The sequence below is a fragment of the Brassica rapa genome, chromosome A06 (assembly GCF_000309985.2).
Source record: "Brassica rapa cultivar Chiifu-401-42 chromosome A06, CAAS_Brap_v3.01, whole genome shotgun sequence".
In the NCBI taxonomy this organism is placed as follows: domain Eukaryota; kingdom Viridiplantae; phylum Streptophyta; class Magnoliopsida; order Brassicales; family Brassicaceae; genus Brassica; species Brassica rapa.
In genome coordinates, this window is record NC_024800.2 from 16,950,149 (window position 1) to 16,970,359 (window position 20,211).

At 37.1% G+C, this 20,211-nt stretch overlaps 5 protein-coding genes and 1 non-coding gene across 6 annotated transcripts; 4 read left to right on the forward strand and 2 right to left on the reverse strand.

Annotated features, from left to right (window-relative positions):
• Nucleotides 1–5,032: 5,032 nt before the first annotated feature.
• LOC103873541 (cytochrome P450 71A26) lies at nucleotides 5,033–7,078 on the forward strand. The gene is made up of 2 exons (XM_009151951.3): nucleotides 5,033–6,239; nucleotides 6,340–7,078. Exons 1-2 carry the CDS (start codon nucleotides 5,307–5,309, stop codon nucleotides 6,940–6,942), a joined length of 1,536 nt encoding a protein of 511 aa, XP_009150199.1. The 5' UTR covers nucleotides 5,033–5,306; the 3' UTR covers nucleotides 6,943–7,078.
• Nucleotides 7,079–7,488: 410 nt separating this feature from the next.
• On the reverse strand, nucleotides 7,489–8,803 carry LOC103873540 (protein-L-isoaspartate O-methyltransferase 1). The gene is given in 5 exon segments (XM_009151950.3): nucleotides 7,489–7,792; nucleotides 7,794–7,830; nucleotides 7,913–8,080; nucleotides 8,161–8,431; nucleotides 8,659–8,803. Coding segments are annotated over 5 exon segments (618 nt in total). The 5' UTR covers nucleotides 8,665–8,803; the 3' UTR covers nucleotides 7,489–7,656.
• On the forward strand, nucleotides 8,663–10,178 carry LOC103873690. The gene is made up of 3 exons (XM_033273503.1): nucleotides 8,663–8,669; nucleotides 8,903–9,564; nucleotides 9,657–10,178. The coding sequence occupies exons 1-2, from the start codon at nucleotides 8,663–8,665 to the stop codon at nucleotides 9,259–9,261; spliced, it is 366 nt and encodes a 121-aa protein (XP_033129394.1). The 3' UTR covers nucleotides 9,262–9,564; nucleotides 9,657–10,178.
• TRNAT-UGU lies at nucleotides 8,835–8,906 on the forward strand. The gene has a single exon. It is a non-coding gene; the product is annotated as a tRNA-Thr (tRNA).
• Nucleotides 9,833–11,234, forward strand: LOC117126107 (MA3 DOMAIN-CONTAINING TRANSLATION REGULATORY FACTOR 4). The gene is given in 8 exon segments (XM_033273504.1): nucleotides 9,833–10,151; nucleotides 10,243–10,330; nucleotides 10,332–10,444; nucleotides 10,447–10,478; nucleotides 10,481–10,629; nucleotides 10,631–10,828; nucleotides 10,830–10,871; nucleotides 10,873–11,234. Coding segments are annotated over 8 exon segments (1,146 nt in total). The 3' UTR covers nucleotides 11,078–11,234.
• Nucleotides 11,137–13,207, reverse strand: LOC103873539. The gene is made up of 5 exons (XM_009151949.3): nucleotides 12,973–13,207; nucleotides 12,391–12,653; nucleotides 12,063–12,274; nucleotides 11,721–11,985; nucleotides 11,137–11,617 (listed from the first exon to the last, which is right to left on the reverse strand). Exons 1-5 carry the CDS (start codon nucleotides 13,049–13,051, stop codon nucleotides 11,291–11,293), a joined length of 1,146 nt encoding a protein of 381 aa, XP_009150197.1. The 5' UTR covers nucleotides 13,052–13,207; the 3' UTR covers nucleotides 11,137–11,290.
• Between the last annotated feature and the right edge of the window lie 7,004 nt (nucleotides 13,208–20,211).

The following is a 20,211-nucleotide window of genomic DNA, read 5'->3' on the forward strand; positions in this document are numbered from 1 at the left end:
ATGTCCAATCTTTTTCTTATAATCATTCCCGTCCCACCAAAAACGAGTTAGCGCTGATTGAATTCTCTTACAGAGGCTCACCAGAAGTTGAAAGCAAGACATGGCATGTGTTAGAGAGGCTGATAAAACAGATTTCAGCATGGTCATTTTACCGGCACTCGACAGGAAGCGGTTAGACAAACTATTAGCCTGCTGTCTGATCCTGTCTACTATCGAAGTGAAGAGGTCCTTTTTTTCTCCGACCGAAGTGTTCGGGGAGGCCAATATAATTTCCCACACCTCCTTCTCTTGCTATACCGAGGCGAGATTTTACTCTAGCTCGAGTCTCCTGGGTTGTTTTCGCAGAGAAGGTGATAGATAATTTGTTGGTATTAATTGTTTGCCCGGATGCAGCTTCGTACTGTTGCAGTATCGAGTGTAAAGTGTTGGACCTTAATTCATCAGATTGCATGAGAACATCGTGTCATCCGCGAATAAAGATGGTTGACTCGAGGTGAACCCTCTGCTATCCGAATTCCAGATAACAGACCCGCCTGTTGTGCTCTTCGACATAAACCTGACAGCACCTTACTGCAGAGAATAAATAAATAGGGAAAGAACGGGTCGCCTTGCCTAATCCCCCGTGTAGGAACCACTGTGCCTTGTACTGAATCGATGACTAGGTACGAGTATGAGACTGTCCTAATGCATGCCATAATACTTGAGATCAAGATGCTGTGGAAGCCCAACCTTCCCAAAACTAGTTGGATGAAGTTCCATTCGAAGTGATCATATACCTTACTCATATCAGTCTTCACTTCCATTGAGCATTTCTTCTTGGCATTGGAGCCCTTGAAATAATGGAGGATCTCGCGTGTTATAAGAACATTATCAGAGATAGCTCTTCCCGACACAAATGCTGAGTGGGTTTAATAGATAATGCCATGGAAGATAGGTTTCAGATGCAGAGTAATGATTTTGATATCAGTACGCAGAGTAATGATTTTGATATCAGTTTGTAGACTACATTGCAGAGAGCAATGGGTCTATAATCTGAAACCAGCTTCGGGCTCTGAAACTTCGGGATAAGTTCCTGAGTTTATCCAAAAAGCTGAAATTGAGCGGACACTAGTTTTGGTCTGTGCAGACACTTGGCTCTATATGTACAAAAGTGCAAAAGAGGAGCCCCAAAAGCTTCAAAATAAAACAATACTGAAGAACTTGAAGAATCTAAAGATGCAAATGATAATCATTTTACGTCTCTTATGCCTAGTAATCTTCATTACAATTCTCTTCTTGACGAAAGGGGAAAGAAGCAATACACCATCATCACCACCTAGACTTCCCTTGATCCAAAACCTCCATAAGCTCGGCCACCATCGTCACAAATGTTGGGGTCAAAAACGGACACGACGAAGTTAATATCCAAGTATACGTAAAAATCAGCATGAACATTTTTACGAAAAGTAATCTTCGTAAAGAAATCTCTACGAAGAAATTTGCGGTGAAATCTTGCACTAATCTCAGTTGATTCATCGAAACTAAACACCCATAGTCCAAGAACACTTTCATAAAACGTCATAAAAGGATCCAAAGAAGGTCGCCACGTAGCGACCGGTCCGCGAAAGAGCCGGTCGCTACGTAGCGACTGACCAAGCCATTCGGTCAGTTGCTACGTAACGACCGACCAAGCCACTCGGTCGGTCGCGACGTAGCGACCGACCCGCGAACGAGTCGGATTCTTCAAACAAGTCTGGAAGGTAAAGCCTTGTGTATATAGATTTATTACCCTTTATCTCTCTATTTTCAAAATATAGATTATAGATAGAATAAAAAAAAATATTATTATATATTTATTATTATTATAGAGACTTATTAGGAAGAAATTCGAACATGACTTAGTGGCTACAACCATTAAGGCTTGTTTCATAAGAATTTTATAGGTAAATGATTAGAATATGACTTGGTGGCTACAACCATTAAGACTTGCTTCACAAATAATACTAGGATATATGTCAAAAAGAAGTGAACATGACTTGGTGGCAACCACCATTAAAGCTTGATTCCTGGAAGCTTGTCCAATCTTGGTCAATGATCTTGCTAATATAAGCAGACTTTGATTAGGAGAGAAAATTAGTAGAGAGAGAGGATAGGAACTAATGTTTACATGTAGGTCTAGATACTTGTTTGAGAATCCTTGCATCATGTGATCGATATTCCCAAGGTAAAGCCTTCACTTTTATTTTATGCTAAGAAATGAGGTTGGTAGAGGGGAATGAAAGACAAGATTTGCTAAGTTGTTGGATAGATGAATTTGGTTGCTAAGCTAAGATGTAGTATAATGTGCTTTTGTGATTAGGATTTCTTAGATGTAGATTGCAGTATTATAGAGGTGATGGTTCTAAGTTTTAAATCATTTGAGTCCCTGCTGTTTTTAAAACTTATTTCAGAGAGCTGTCTGTTTGTTTTGCTTGAGGACAAACAAAATGGTAAGTCTGGGGGAGTTGATAGACTATGGATTTGACTCATTTTTTATCCATAGTTTATAGGTGTTTTTACTAATAATTATTATATTATAGAGTATATTTATTATATTTATAAGATCAGAAGTGTTTTGCAGATAAGTGATGATTTTGGAGCGTTTTGGAGATATTTGGAGCAAGCACCTGAGATGACTATCAAGCTCGACATACGGTCGATATTGGAGAGTTAGAATCGATCGATACGCATGACTTGGTATCGATCGACAGCGAAGCGCGCAGAAAGCCCGTTTGGTCACAGACGACTTGAAGCCCAAGACTTCACCATTTTACAAGATTATCCCTGACGAGTTTTACCATAATTATATAAGCTTTGCCGCCTTGATAGAGGAAAAGTGTTCTTTCCGTGTGTTTTCCTTGTGCTTTCATTGTTTTACTATTTTCACAGCAAATGTTTTTTAGGATTTTGATAGATTGGAGAGAAGATCCAAAATTATAATTTGTGATTGGAACTCCAATGATATCTATTTACTATTCTAATGAAGTTTTTATACTTAACTACTGTTATGAATTGCTTAGCCATGTCTGAGTAGTTCCATTGTTAGATTTTAGGGTTTAAATAGGTTAGGTGGGATTAGCCTCAACTATAGATTGTGAGTTGTGATAATCATCTTTAGGATTGTTCATTAATGCATGTGTCTAGATTAGCTACCTAGAACATGTCCTTGGATTGATTGATAAAAGCGAGAGCTTTATTCTCATCCTGAAAACATTCTAATAGAGCTATGTTTCTTGCTATGAGCAAGACGAGAGCTGATCTAGTGAGTTTAGTAAGCCTTCATTCAACCTGCGCATAAAGCTTGACTAGAGCGCGTCGATCAATATCACACTTGAATAATCGATCGACGGTGCAAAAGGTGTATCAATCGATATCCCAATAGGATTACAGATCGAGACTTTCTATTGATCAATATAACGAGAGTTGAGATCATAAATCTAGTTAATAGACAAGTTAATACATGCGAGAGCTGATTGACTAGTTGATCAAAGTAGTTGAGCTTTACATTATCATGCATGCAACTCATTAGGCATTTGTAGGATTATAATCCCAATTTTTCTGAATAAAAACCCTAATTCTAGCTTTTTCCTTTTTAAGCACCAAAACCCCAAACCTCCTATTGAACAAACACTTGTTCAATATAAAACTGCAATTTACATTTAAAACTCTAAAAACATTCTTGCTTAACAAATCATATTAGAATCTTTAGTTTCCCTAGCTCCCTGTGAATTCGATCCCTAAGTACTACAACTCGACCTCTTATTTGAGAGAGTATAAATCACTCCTTAGGGTAATTCAAGTGGTATCAGCGACCGACCAATCCTTTCGTTTGGTCGCTACGTAGCGACCGATCCAGCGCGGACCAGGTCGCTATGTAGCGACCAAACTGTCTTGGACATCGATCAACGGGTACGACCCAAATCCGTGCATTTTCGTCTTTTCCTCAATGCTAGCTCCCATGTACCACAGCCATATCATTTCTCACATCACTCCGATCAAAGTTACCGTTGAAACTTTGCGATAAAAACCGCGAGAACTTGTTTTTGTCGAAAAGAAAAATCGTAACAAACGTTTCATGTCAAAAGACGGCCCAACGAGGTCTAAAACGCGACTACAAGCCCACTTACGATTCTTTAAGAATGAGTTCGTAGATACTATGGCGGTTTATGTTTTTATTTTATAAAAACATAATAATAATAAAAGATAAGTTTCCGCAGAAAAAATGTTTAGTTTCCGCGGATAAACATGAAGATCGGAAAAAATAGAATATCTCTATTTTTCACTTAAGACGGCTTAAGGGCAGGAAGGGAAAAGCTAAAACCGACCTTGGAAGACTATATAAGGAGTCCTAGGCAAGAGGCACAAAAGAGAACTTTTTTCAGAGGAAACTTAGCACTTAGAGCAATTTTAGGCAACTTTCTATTTTTGTTATTCGAGCTGCGACTCAATTGGGTCTTGCAGTCTTAGGGTTTAGAACTAGGAATCTCGCCGATAGCTCTCGTAGCTCAGGCTCTTACCTTGTTGTAACGCTCAAACGCGGATTCGAAATAAGATCTATTTTGCTCTCTTTTCGATTTCTTATTTTTCTCGTCTTTATTTCTTGTTCTGATTGCTTGGTATGTGGTTTAGCAGATATTCAGCACTTCTGGGAAATTAGGATTTTCCTAAATTTCTTTATTTAAACGGAAATCGACAGTGTGAATTTTGGTTCCCACAACAAACTAATAGGATGATCGAACTAAATATAGCTAAAAATAATATGATTGTAATATACTGAAAACCAAAATAAATTATGATTCAGTTCAAATACAACCTATACCAAAAAGAAAAATTGAATTAATCTGAATTGTTATACATAAAATCACATATTTGGTTGAGATAACAAAATAATTTAATTCAGTACAACATTCTCTTTATTTTTCATACATATAAAGTATAAATTTTAAAAATTAATCCACAAGTGGACTCAGTTAACTATAATTTGATTATTCTATCTTTATATCAGTATTGGAGAGTCACCTAGTGAATTTTATATAGAATAATATTTTTTATTCTAACATTAACTAATTTTTTATAAAAGTGTATATTTGCTTTTCAAATATTCAAAACATATATAGAAAATTCATGTACAAAGACGTCCCTTCGTAAAACTGAAAACGGTTTTTTTCTGTGGTCTTCAATTAATCAAAACTAAAACTTAGAAGAATAATAGATCACTAGATTTTTTTTTTTGTGTAATATAAATCATATAATATTTAGGGAAATTGAGCGGACACTAGTTTTGGTCCATGGCTCTATATATGTACAAAAGGGCAGAACACCAGAAGCTTCACAATAAAACAATACTGAAGAACTTGAAGAAGCCAGACATGCAAATGATGATCATGATACTTCTCTTATGCTCAGTAATCATTACCATTCTTTTCTTCACGAAAGGGGGAAAAAGCAACACACCATCATCACCACCTAGCCTTCCCTTGATCGGAAACCTCCATCAGCTGGGGCACCATCCTCACCGATCACTATGCTTCCTCAGCCACCGTTATGGTCCTCTTATGCTCCTTCACTTCGGTAGCGTCCCCGTTCTCGTAGTCTCTTCGATGGAGGCGGCGAAAGAAGTTTTGAAGACGCACGACCGCGTGTTTGCAAGCCGTCCACGGTCTAAAATCTTCCAAAAGCTTCTTTACGATGGACAAGATGTGGCCGCAGCTCCTTATGGAGAGTATTGGAGGCAAATGAAAAGTGTATGCGTCCTCCATCTCCTAAGCAACAAAATGGTACGTTCCTTCCGAAACGTGAGAGAAGAAGAGATGAGTCTGATGATGGAAAAGATCCGGAAAGCAAGTTCTTTACCGGTGAATCTAAGCGAGCTCTTAGCAAATTTAACGAACGATGTGATATGTAGAGTTGCTTTGGGAAGGAAGTATGGCTGTGAAACGGATTTTAAGGAGTTAATGGAAAGGCTGACAAGGCTATTGGGGGTGTTTAGTGTCGGGACTTATGTCCCGTGGCTTGCATGGATAGATTGGATCCGAGGTCTGGATAGTCAGCTAGAAAAGTTAAGAAATGATGTTGATGAGTTTTTGGAGAGAGTTTTACAAGATCATGAAGATGGTGACGGAGGAGACAGGACTGATTTTGTGGATGTATTACTCAAGATTCAGAGAGAGAAAAGCGTTGGGTTTGACATCGACCGAGTCAGCATAAAGGCAATCATCTTGGTTAGGGGAAGAAACATACTATCTCAAATGATACTTGTTCAGATTCAGTGATGTTATAGTATATAATTATAGTTACTATTTATTTGTTTTTGGTTATCAGGATGTTTTTGTAGGTGGTACGGACACATCTTACACCCTTATGGAATGGGTAATGACCGAGCTTCTACGTCACCCCGAATGTCTTAGAAGACTTCAAGAAGAAGTCCGTACAATTTGTAAGGGAAAATCAAGCGTATTAGAAGAAGAAGATATTCAAGACATGAACTACTTAAAAGCTGTGATCAAAGAGACACTAAGGCTACATCCTCCACTTCCATTGATGGTTCCTCATGAATCAACACATGATGTCAGATTAAGAAATTACCGCATACCTGCCGGTACACAGGTAATGATCAATGCATGGGCAATCGGGAGAGAGGTTGAGACATGGGGACCAGACGCGGAGGAGTTTAGACCGGAGAGGCATTTACATTCATCTGTTGATTTCCGGGGTCAAGATTTTGAGCTGATTCCATTTGGAGCAGGGAGAAGGATTTGCCCAGCTATATCATTCGCTGTGGTGTTGAATGAGGTGGTTTTAGCTAACTTAGTGCATCAGTTTGGGTGGATATCTACAGAAGATCAGGCCGAAGTTGCTGAGTCAACTGGTATTGCAATTCACCGCATGTTCCCTCTTTATGCCATTGCATCATCTACTTCTTGACTTGGGAATTATGTATATATGTTTTATTATGTTATGTATTGCATCACCATCATCATCCCTTTGCTCATTTGAAACTCTTATTAGCAAAGAGTGTCTTCCAGATTATATTCTTAAAGTAACTAGATATTATCAGTATCCTCAATGTTGGGCTCCAACATATATAATCATCATCATCGTGGCAAACTCAGACCATCCATGCATTGCATATATTTAAAACAATAAGAACTTATTAAAGGAGCGTTGATGGATCCTGATTGAGTAAAAGATGTAGGCTCTGGATATAGAGATACAGAGCATAAATTCATGGTAATAAGTAGAATCTGTGTGAGACTGTGAAGAAAGCTCAGATGGTTACCCAAGTAGAGACTATTCGTGTGCAGACAAGATGTCATATTAAGAGATTAACACATACCTCCTGATGTGCGAGAGAAGCATTTAGTTCAGTCTGTTGAATGAGGTGAGACAATGTTGCTGTGAATCAAGCGGTAGTGTGATTCACCGCATGTTCCGACTTTACGCTGCCATTGCATCATCTACTACTCGACTACTTAATAAAACGCTTAGTATTTTATTTATGTTCAACAATAAACATGTTTACTCATTTGTAACTCTAACAAGCAAAGACATCCTTGAGATTATGTTCTTGAGTAACAAGGTGAGTTTAGAAAACCAAGTGAAGCAAACATGATCCATAGTTCTACATAACAAGCATCATCACTCCCCTCTCAATTGGGCTTCACGGCTAGTCAAAGGAACATAACGTACTGATGTTTCGCTCCTGATGCTAACCGAACCATCTGAGTTCTTATCCACAACTTGAAGATCTTGGAATAAATTCCCAACGGGGATCATCATAAGGTGCAAACTCAGCCCATCCTTGCCTTCCATCTATTTTTGAAACAAACAACAGCTCATTGTTAAAAAAAACATAAAGCAAATCTCGAAAACTTTGAACTGAACTGAACCTCACCGCCAACATGAATAGCCAGAGATCCTTGTTTCAGCAATGGCGAAGCAGCAGCACTCGCTTCAATGTTCTTGACGGAAGAAGCCACCAATTCAGGGATGTGCTCCACACCAATAGCACGACCTTCGGATCCAACCATAACCGCAAAGCACGCTGTTAAGTACCCGGTTCCTATCAAGATTAACCATATCATCATCAGAAAGAAAGCAAGCAGAGCCCAAAATCTAAAACTGAAATGTAAAGAAACAAACCAGAGCCGACATCAAGAACACGCATCCCTGGTTTGAGATTCTTGTCGAGGAGTTGAAGGCACATTGCGTGCATATGAGGAGCTGATATGGTCACGTTATAGCCAATAGACAAGGGACTATCGACGTAAGCGTAAGAAGGGTCTGGTACAAAGAGGCCTCTGTCGACAGCCTCCATAGCTTTAGCGACATCATCAGACGTAATCACACCATGGCTTTGAAGATTCTCCACCATAGCTTTGTTCTTGTTGATACTGTTTGGGCTCCAGAATTGCTACAACAACAACAACAACAACAACATCAAGTCATGAGCATCGGAGTTTAAATCAATCGATTGTGTCTACATCTATCTCTCCTGAATAACACACTGATGATCCATCGAAACTTATGAAATCAAATGAAACTTTTTTGCAGAATTATCAAGTTTTTGATCGATTAGAGGTCCATGGAAATTCACAATTACATCTCTAGAGATTCGGACCACTAAGAGGGAAAAAGTACCTTCATGTTGTGTGAGAGAAAGCTTCCCGTGACTTGTGACTTGAGAGAGAGAGAGAGAGAGAGACTTCAGTCGTTTTGCAGAAAACGCATAATAGCGGAAACTGCACGCAATAAAAAGGGAATATCGTGCGCGTACGTTTGGACTAATATATACAACAAGCAATCTTGAAAAGGTTGCCCTTATAGCTCAGTGGTAGAGCGTCAGTCTTGTAAACTGAAGGTCCGTAGTTCGATCCTGCGTGAGGGCAACGATTATATTTTTCCACACGTTTATTGAATTTTATGCACCGATTTCTGAGGAATCAATCATGTTTAAGAGCGATTCCGAGGCTCAGTCCCAGTCTTATACCACATCAGAAGCCTTGCATCGTCGATCCAGTTTCTCTTGCTAATTCCGTGATTACGGTCCCCGATGAGCCTCTGCGGTTTTACTACCCTACTTTTCCAATCGGGTACGGGTTTAAGTTCCCGACTATGGTTCATGGTTCGGGTCTAGTCGATATGGTGCCGTTCACTGAGGCGGTGGTGGTTTACGCTGATAGTGTGAAGAAGAAGAAGATGAACAAGCATAAGTACAGGAAGGCTCAAGGTCGCAAATCTTAAGAGCTTCCTCAACATATTTGTTTTGAATTAGATCGATAATAATGTTACAAAGTATTGATTAAAGTCTTTTGTTTTGCTAAGTGCTCACCCATTTCCACACAGTTGCAATGTTAGTTCTATGTTGTAGCTCCAACCTATTTGAATCTTCCGGACTTGAAATTGTAGCTTCAAAGATCCTCTCTTTTCTTTCTTGCATTGTCTCCTAGTATTGGTTTGTTTCTTCTCGATGTCTTCACCTAATCAGGAGCCTCTTTCCTGCGTGTCTAGCGGTTTCGCTTCCGGTTGATTTTGATATTGAACAGGGTATTTTTCGAATTTTTCATCATGTTGTTGTGCTACTTTCATTTTTATTGTGTTTTACTCGTTTTGATTATTTTCTACGTGACTGAAAACAGGAAGCATATCCACATATCAGTTCGCCGGTGTTAGACCCTTTGGATGATTACAAAAAAGATCTGTAGTATCCATCATCGACGAATACTTTAGTTCTGGGGATGTGGCGTAAGACCTCAGAGAAATTGGTCTGAGCGAGTACCATCCTTACTTTGTCAAGCGACTTGTTTCCATTGCCATGGACAGGAACCATAAGGAGAAGGAGAAGGAGAAAGAGAAGGCTTCTAGGTTGTATGCTGATGTTGTTTCACCTGATCAAATCAGGGTTGGGTTTATAAGATTTATTGAGTCGGTCGGTGATCTTGCTCTGCACATACCTGATCTCCTTGCTTTGTTTATTGCCCGAGCCATCGTAGATGAAATCCTTCCTCCTGTTTTTCTAGCTAGAGCAAACAAGACTCTACCTGAATCCTCTGAAGGGTTTCAAGTTATCTTAACTGTGGAGAAGAGCTATCTCTGGGCTCCTCACCACGCGGAGCTTGTGGAGAACAGATGGGGTGGGAGCACTCTCGTTACGGTTGAAAGAAAAAAAAAAACAGAAAAACAGAAATGTTTAGGAATACGTGGAGAACGGTGACACTCGTGCAGCTTGTAGGTGCATCAGAGAGCTAAGCGGCTCTTTTTTCCATCACGAGGTCGTGAAGAGGTCTTTGGTTCAAGCCATGGAGTCTCCAACCCTTGATGCTAAAACTGTTGAAAGAAGCTGCCGAGGAAGGTCTCATCAGTTCGACTCAAATGGCTAAAGGCTTCTCCCATGTAGAAGAGAGTCTTGATGAAAAGCTAAGACGTTACAAGAGTACTTCCTCTCGGATGACATCCCTGAGCTCTCATCCCAAGTCTTGAAGACTTAGGATCACCTGAATATAACTCAGTGTTCCTAAAGAAGCTCATGGAGATGTTCTCAACAGGAGATTTCATAAACGGATTCATCTTGCTCGCAGAAGACACAGCGTTAGACATCTTAGACGCATCAGACGCACCATGTCGTGGCTCCGCTTAACCTGGAAGAGATCTCAAGCAGCTTACCTCCAAAGTCAACCGGAAGCGAAACCGCTAGACACGCAGGAAAGAGGCTCCTGAGAAGCTGGGGTGGAGGAACCGGCTGGGCGGTGGAAGATGCTAAAGACAAGATCTGGAAACTTCTGGAAGAATACGAAACAGGAGGAGTAGTGTCCTCAGTGCATACGTGATCTAGGGATGCCGTTTTTCAACCACGAGAGCTTTGGTGATAGCCATGGAGAGGAAGAAGGATGGGATGCTAAATCTCTTGGAGGAGTGTTTTGCTCAAGGGATTATTACAACTAACCAAATGACTAAAGGGTTTGGTCGTGTCAAAGAGAGCCTTGATGACTTGTCTTTGGACATTCCTAATGCTAAATGGCTAGTACACAACGGTTGTGGCTGTCCTGCTCCAGATTCCTGACCTGATTCTGCGTATCTCTGTCTATTATGGTATACGTAGATATGTATTGTGGAGTTGATTCAAGAATGGGATGTTTGTATTGTTAAGGTGTTCTTTTTTACTTATTTTACTTGTAGAAAATTACATGCAGAAAGTATCTTACTGAGTCTGAGATTCAGAAAATATAAGTAGAAGCAATTTGCTTAACCTTAGAAGATATAAACCCACAGTGACTCAAGCAGAAGCTTCTCTACTCTCAGGTACCTCTTCCTCCCCAACTAGAAGTGACTTGGTGATCTTATCAGTCAAACCTTCCACATAAGGTAACAAATGTCCTGATCCAGAGAGTTCATGGTAATGAATCCATGGAAGCTTTGATGCGATGTAGCGCTGAAGCTTCACTGGCACAAACCTATCCTCATCGCCATGCCATAGGTGAACCGAACCATTGTTGTTAGGGAATGGATCTTCAAGGTCTAACGGATCAAACTCCCAGCTTGAAAATCCAACTTTCAAATCTCTGTGTATGCTTTCGTATTCACCCTGTTGTCTTATGTATGCCTGAACCAAAAAAAACACACATCATTTTGAATCAAAATCATCTTCTCAAAAGTGTTGCAGTATGTACCAAACCACACCAAGATTTTGTATATGTTCCTTGTACCAGATTTGGTCTGAAGCCTCCGAGCTTAGACACGACCTCCATGTCCTGACGGGAGAAAATAACCGGGTTACCAGAAATCACATTGGAGAATGGGAACCATTTCTGAGTGTTCCACCAATATGTAAGCCAAGGAGCATGGTGAGCCACTCTAAGAGCCCACTGATCTGCAGGAGACGTTGAAGAGAAAGCTTCTCTTGTTATGTCTCTCGGTAAGTTTCTCCACCAGTAGTTAATCACCGGTCCTAAAAGCGCCGCTCCTGCTAACCTGTTAACGAAAGAAAACCACCCTTCAAACACATGTCATAAATGTAATCAGACACAAGACAGTCTTGACTAAAGTACCTGTGAGGAATGTACTTAAGGCATGTCCATGTGATTTCACCACCCATGGAGAGACCAACCACATAGAAGTTAGGTCCTAGTCCCAACCCATCAGCCAGCTCTTCTATATCCAATGCTATGCTTCTTGGTGATCGATTCGGATCAGGATCACTCTCTCCATAACCAGGACGGTCAAAAGACACAGTGTATATCCTCAACTCCTCCACAAGAGCCTAAAGTTATTCACAAATATACATTTTTTATAACTCATTACCTTACCCAAAGACAGAAGCTTTGATGTTTTCACATTTCATCAAAGAATCAACCAATGGAGGATAAGGGATTTTACCTGAGATAAGAACTGAGGGAAAGGCGAATCGAGCATACAAGAATCAAACCCGTGGATGTATATGATCTTGAACTTGGCTTCATCTCTAGGGAATCCGAATTCCTTGTAAGCCAAGTGTCTTCCGTCTCTCAGTTTGATCCTAGGCCATGTCACGGCGGCTCCGCTGGTAGAGCCTATAGTTCTCGGGGTTGGTGGTTGGATTGCTTTATAAAACCATGCCAAAGATCCGACTATAACTACCAGGAGAATGGTCTTGAAGATGTCTGCATTATAGAGGAACCAAGAATTTTTAATAACATTTCACAATTTTGGAATGCATAGTATGACCTAAAAACTTGTTTCTTGGCTAATAAGTTAACTTGGATAGACAATTATTGAGTTGCTTTTTATGTGAACATTATTGGATGCATTTTCACAGATTTTCCATGTGAATGAAAGACAAAAAGAAATATTCTAGTTTAACAAAGATTATAATATCTACTTCAAAATGCAGAGTAAGTGATAGAGTCTCAGATTTTATTTCACAAGTGAGATCAAATATTAACAAAAACTTAATAAAGATGAAAGTAAGATTTTTATCACCAGAAGAAGATCTTGCTTGAGTGTGAGATCTTGTAGAAGCTTCAGATTTGTTCTTCTTATCTCTTCCTTCTCTACACATTCTTCTCTCAATCTTTTTTCTTGGAAAATTTTTCCACTATAATAACAAGAGAAATAGTTTGATAACCGAACAAGAGTGGAATAGTTTGGTGATGTGTAGGCTTCAACTTGCCTCTTTGTGATCTTTTGTCTTTTACAAATAGATGAATTCATTGTAACTCTTAATTGGATTTTAGTACACTTTCTTTTGCAAAATTGGTAAACCTGCAGAAAAGTAAAGAAATATGGACACGTACGTAACATTCCACTTTTCCATCACGAGTTGTCTAATTAGTAATAAGGATAGGAACTTGGAATACTCAACCATCAAAGTCCTCAAATTTTGTGTTTTAGTTGAGAAAATAAACATTTAATTTCCCAACTATTTATAATGATTTATTCTTAGGTCCACCCCTAGGCAACCAATAGGATTGTTTTATTTTATATTTGATATCTTTTGAAAAAGGAAACAGAATATTGTCAAATTATATTATGTTTTTAAAATTAAAAGTAAAAAAAAAATAGTAATAATTACAAAAAAAAATATTTTACGTCGTCAGCATAACATTAAACCCTAAATTATAATCCCTAAACCCTTAATCCTAAACCCTAAACCCTTGGATAAACCCTAAATTCTAGGATAAATCCTAAACTCTAGGATAAATCCTAAACTCTAAATCAAAATCACTATACACTAAAACATTCAAGCGTTTAGGGTTTAGGGTTTTAGTGTTTTTTATTTAGAGTTTAGGATTTATCCAAGGGTTTAGGGTTTACCCAAGGGTTTAGGGTTTACCCAAGGGTTTAGTGTTTATCCACGGGTTTAGGGTTTAGGATTTAGGGTTTAGCGATTAGGATTTAGGGTTTAGTGTTTTGTTGAGAACATTAAAAATATTTTTTTTTTAAATTTTTTTTCTGTAACTATTATTTTTTTTACTTTTTTATTTTAAAAACATAATATAATTTGAGAATATTTTGTTTCATTTTTTAAAAGATATCAAATTTAAAATAATGAAATCCTATTGGTTGGTGAACCTAGAGGTTCACCCTAGGGGGTGAACCCAAGAATGACTCATAAATTGGTAAATTTTTAGAAGTGATAAATAAATAAAAAGCATAAATGAGTTTTTTTCATTAAAATCTATGAAAACTTTTAAAACAGTATGAGATATTCTTTTAACAGATAAATCTAGTCAAATTTGTACTTATAAACATGTGAAGAAGGGCTTCTTCCTAGACTCTCTTAACATTTTTGTGAATGTCTCTAACAAGTTGCTTAGGTTGTCATTCAACATAATACAAGCTCGAAGAAGGTCCAAAACCATGTTGTTACTTGTTAGTCCAATAGACCACCTTAGTGCTTTTAAATTATCCATAAAATTATAGATGTCTAATTCCATGATAATTTCTAAATATATATTTAAATTCTGCCTTTGTTTATATTCTTCTAATTTTTCAAATTTTGTCTAGCCCACATTCGATGTTCAGCTGTAGGAAGCTCAACATGATTTACATAATCTTTTCACAGAAAGTAGGCAATAACTAAAATTAACCTTGCTTGTTTGGCAGACGCAGCTTCATGTAGCTACGGGTGCGCCCGAGGCTGCGTTTGTGCGGCTAAAGCTGCGTCTGTGGCCACAGATTGTTGTTCGTTTTAAAGATGCTGAACGTTAACGTTGACGTTGAAAACAGATTGTAAAAGCAATTAGAAAGCAGATTGGAGATGTTACAAAAGAAAAAGAAAAAGCAGATTGCAGAATTAAGAATCACCTTGTGTCTCTATGAGATGATTGTAATGTCCGCTCCATCTTCAAATCCCACATCATATTTGGAAGTTATGAAACCCACAACTAAAGGATTATCCTACATTACTACTTGCGCTATAGTAAATATTTTATCATCGCCATCCCTACCAAAAACATTTAGCATTTGGCCTTTAATTTCTTTTTTGGCCTTTAATTTCACATTTTATAAAGCACCATATAATTCAATAACAGGTCTACATGGCTGCGTTAAGAGGATTTCAATGCCTCGAAACAACTATTAAGATAAAACTTTTTCAAGTTCTATTATAGGAATTGTCTCAATCTTCATTGAAAATTCCATACATTATGAGGGGTGTATTGAATTAAGGGTTTTAGGAGATTTTGAAATTTTGATTAAATCTCATGTTATTCAATCAGTTCAATGATTTTAAAAACTCTTTCAAAATCAAGTGTTATTCAATGTGTGATTTGTGCAAAATCATTTAAATTCACTTACAATCACCTGTTATTCAATTAACCATTTGTAAAAACTATATCAAATCCACTGTTATTCAATTGAAAACAATATTTAGCAAAAAAAGATTTGTGATACAGATTTTAGGAGATTTCACGTTCAATTTTAGTTAAAAATAGTTCTTGAAGAATAACATCTCCATAGATGGTATTCGAAGATACTTGAAAGCAAATTAATTAATATATTATGCATAACATCTCAAGCTCTCACTTCTCTCATCATCGGTCTCTGAAAACTCTCAGAACGTTTCCGGTTGTTAGATCAGGCGGTGGTTGCAACATCGGCACCGCCCGTCAGAGTCATCTATAGCTTTTGATTTCGTGTACAATTTTTTTTATAAGGTATTTGACCCTGAGCTTAGTGACTGTTGCGGATCTAGTTTCGGAATCACATGACCTCCTCTTTGAATTAGCTTCACCAGTGGCATTTCTATGGCTACATGTGCTTGATCCTTGGATTCCAGTCTCGCTTTGTTCGGTTTATGCTTGCTCATGATCAAAGGAATGGTCGTGTGCAGTTATTTAGATTCTTTGGCAGTCCTTTGTGGTGGTGGTTCTACTCAGTTATTGGATCGTGCATGTTCCTTTTTGGGTTCGATGATATCAATCTGCTTTGGTTTTGTCTCTCTTGGCTTTAGGCTTGAAGCTTCTGGCCTTTTCGAGGGTATTCCATCTGTTTACCTGATTGGAAACCACAGCCAAAAGGATTATCATTGCAGAAACCATTGGCTAAACTACACATACTTATGAATTTTATAGAGCTTCGTATTTGAGGATTGCTTTGCTTAACAAGTTGAATATTATCATTTCAAATCACCTAAAAAATTCTAAAATTTTCAGAAGATATCTTATCAAATCACCTATAAATTTTATTTTTTATTTTTAAACTTTTTTTTCTAAAATCACTCAAATCACTTCAAAACTTATCAAAATTAAAACACTCTAAAATCTCTTAAAATCATTAATTCAATACACCCTATGTTTTCCAGTACAAAATATTAAAAAAAATTGAAAAGCAATGTTTTGGCTCTTTTAAACTGCCTCTTGCTTTCGTCAATGTTGGGTGTTCTGTCCATTGATAAAACGATCCAAATTATCAAAGAGTATTTATGGAAATGTTCATTTGGACGTAAGTTTAAATTGATAAATTCAACTTTGTCCTCCAAAAAGATATGTTTGAATAAATTGGACCACATACTCATTGATTGGGTAGCCCAATGTCAAATTGATTTGGAAAAATAATTTATTCCAATTTATTCCAAATCTTATTTTTCAACAAAATTCCAAAATTGTATTTTATTGCTAAAACTACAAGATTTTATTCTTTCTCAAAACCTTAAAATCATGTTTTCTGCAAAAACCAAAAAATCACATTTTCTTGTTAAATCTGTGAAATCATAGTTTTCCTCAAAATCTTTAAATCATATTTCTTTGCTAAAACCGAAAAATCATATTTTCACATCAAACCCACAAAATCACATTTTCTTGTCAAATACCCAAAATCACATTTCCCGACAAATCAACACTCACATTTTTCCACATATCTGCAAAATCATATTTTCCTGTCAAATCCTAAAATAAAATTTTTTCCATCAAAACTTCAAAATCATGTTTTCCACCAAAAGCTCAAAATCATGTTGTCTGACAAAACGGTAAAATTAAGTTTTTCAGCCATAACTGTAAAATCACCGCAAATTCACGTTTTTCCACCAAAAATGCAAAATTATTTTCTGTCAAAACTGTAAAATCTTGTTTCCCGCCGAAACGAAAAAAAATCATGTTTTCCGGCCAAAACATCAAAATTACATTTTCAACTGAAAATTTAAAATAAATTTTCTTATTGAAACCGCAAAACCATATTTCCTGTCAAATTGCTAAATATTTTTCCATCAAAATCATATACATAATTTTCCGCCAACCTAAAATGATTTTCCAAATCTGTAAAGTTATTTTTTATTTAAACTGCGGAATTACGTTTCGGTTAAATCATAAAATTTTATTTTTTTACCCACGGCGGACATCCTACTTGATTATAGTCTTATTTGGATGTGATTCTTTTAAGGCTTAGACCATTGTCCCAAAACGAGATTGTACATTTTGGATAAACTTATTTGGACATCGACAGCCCAATTGACTTCCATACTTCTGTTTTTCTTCTCTGAAAATGCATATATTTGATGTGGAAAAACTGCAACATCCCAAGATTACAAATCCAAAACAATGGCAAATTAAACCACTCAACCAAAAGGGCTCACCCCGTGCAACATATGATTGCAGCCGCATATCCATGGTGCTGCTTCTTGCGATCAGGAAAGTAATTTTATTAGAGTTTCTTGACACCACCTCCAATTCCCACTCAGGTAGATTACTCAGCCCAGTTCTAATCTCCACATCATAATCTTGGTAAGATGGCACGCACTTGGTCTCTTCACTGCAAGCAGTTCTGCATCTTCAGTTTCAAAAACGACTGGAGCCAACCTGTGGGAAATCATGCTCCCTATGGTCCAGATCAGAGCAATATTCTTAGCTTCAATTATAGATTTAACCCTAGTAAAAGCTCTCCTTCTATGCATGATCACCTCTCCCACATTGTTCCTCACAGTCCAAGCCCTCCCAGCCATGTCCTTCCCTCTTGACCAAGAAACACCAACATTACACTTGAGAAACTCTCCAACAGTTGGACACCAATTACAATTTCCATTTACTCTTCTCTTCCGATTCTCCTGGTCATCCAAGATAGGCTTATGTACTTCAAACCACTGTCTAGCATCTTCCTGAAGTTTAGCGCAGTGTTCTCAGCCTCATACACCTTTTTTTGAAAAGAAAAGAGTTTTTGTTCTTCCAGAATATCCACAATACACATGGAAAAATACTAGTGACTTCCTCTGGAACATCTCTGTTTTTCCATACATTCAAAAGATAATCAAATTTTGTCATTAAAACTCTCTTCTCAAAATCCCTTGGTGGAAAAGGGAACCCCACTAGCGCCCAAGTCAACCTCTGACAACTGATATCAACCTTCACCCCTCTTGCACACAGTTCGTCATTCAGTTTTTATAATTTCTTGTCCATGCCGTTAATATTAATATTTTGAAGCATTAGAGTTTCTTTATGTAAAGGAGAAGCCAGGTCAAGTATTGAACATGATCAGCTGCTGGTGGATGCTGACGGAGCTATGGAGAAGCTTTGACTATGATATGGTAGAGGAATTTGTTTTCTTTTGGTCGGCCAAACATTTTCTTAATGTTTAAAAGACCATTAAAGGTTTACAAACAGGGCGAATGTGTTGGATGGTGGGGTCACTTAACACCACAAAAATAATATAACTCAGATTTTATAAGCTATTTTTATTAGTTGACTGGCAATTTGGTTGAAAAAAGTTTGAGTGAACCCCCAAATCTGAGTTCTACTCCCCTCTGTAATTATTTTATATTTATTTTGACCCCACATAAGAAAAAATTTGGGTTTGCCCCTGCTTACAAAGGCATTCACTAAACCCAAGACACGTTTAAACTCAACAGACACATCGTTAGTCACTTATCAAGAAAAAGATGAACCACCAATTACCATGCATTGATACATGTGCTACGAAGAGGAAAGATCGTCAGTTCCAATGTACGCGGGGAACTGAGTTTTAACCGTCGCTGCCTAAGATGAACGCGGGGAACTTCAAAACACCTTGTATGGATGTTCATAAACTCAAATCAACTTATATGCAGGGAAGCTTTGTCAAAGACCTAAACTTAGGCCACGCCGGAGAGAGATGTCAGATATATAGTGGAGATATTACTCCCTCTTGCTTGAAGATCAAGGAGGAATTTAGAAGCGTGAGAAATTAAAAAAAAAACCAGTGGAAACTATTATAGAAAATAAATATAACAAAAATTACCTTTTCAACACTGTGAATATTAAAACATATTCACGCTTATGAACTCACCGCCTTTTTCATGTTACATGCTTTCCAAAATTGAAAAAGTCGTGTGATAAACAGTCTGTCTACTCTTCAAATCGGGAAGCTGCATCTGGCAGTTTGCCATCGTTGTTTGAATTCTTCGGAATAGCGGGTGAGAAAATCACCCCATGGAAAGATGAGTAAGATGAAAGTTGTCATGCTAGTTATAATAATATATATTTTTGGAATCCGAAAGAGGAGATAGTAGGAACTTTAATGAGAAATTTCCTAAACTTCACATTCTTAACACTATTTTTCATGTTTACATTAATATTAACCACATTTACCATCACTTTTAAAAAGGTAATTAGACACTTATAACCATATTAGAACCCTAAACTCTACTTTCCTAAAATCTTACCACATCTCTCAACTCTAAACCCTAAGTTTAGATTAATTAATCTTAGAGTTATAAATGTTTTTTTTTAAGTGATAGTAAAAATGGTTAAGTAAACCTGAAAAATGGTATTACAAATGTGATATTTTGGCAATTTCCTTAATTTCTAGGTTATATGATAAACTTTTTTTGTTTCTTTCCATAGAAAAATATAATTTTACAATAATGATATATATATATATATATAATTGTCAGCATGTAGAGAAGAGTTTTTCAAATATAAAATATTATACCAATTTGTATATTTTGGACTGTGAGATTTTTCTGTTATTGTATTTTTACATTTTACATTAAAATAGAATATATATTTTCCCGTCGAAATGCAGCTGAGTATTGTTTTAAAAAATCTAAAAAAATCTTCGAAAAAACATTTTAGAAGCTTTTCAAAAGAAAATTCTGATAATTAACAATTTAAATTCTAAGTATTCTAAAATATGATTAGATATTAAAATTAATTTAGCATTTATGTAAACGAATATTAAAATTATGAAAAATTAATTATATTCAATGATAATAACAAGTTAAACTGATTAATTTTTGAAAATACTTTTACA

Excerpts from the sequence above, each read along its gene's own strand:
- LOC103873541 (XM_009151951.3), top strand. The coding sequence starts at position 5,307 with ATGGCTCTATATATGTACAAAAGGGCAGAACACCAGAAGCTTCACAAT. Across the intron at positions 6,240-6,339 it reads GCATAAAGGCAATCATCTTG|GATGTTTTTGTAGGTGGTAC; the intron begins GTTAGGGGAAGA and ends TTTGGTTATCAG.
- LOC103873539 (XM_009151949.3), bottom strand. The coding sequence starts at position 13,051 with ATGTGTAGAGAAGGAAGAGATAAGAAGAACAAATCTGAAGCTTCTACA. Across the intron at positions 12,654-12,972 it reads TCAAGCAAGATCTTCTTCTG|ACATCTTCAAGACCATTCTC; the intron begins GTGATAAAAATC and ends TCTATAATGCAG. Across the intron at positions 11,618-11,720 it reads GAGGCTTCAGACCAAATCTG|GCATACATAAGACAACAGGG; the intron begins GTACAAGGAACA and ends TTTTTGGTTCAG.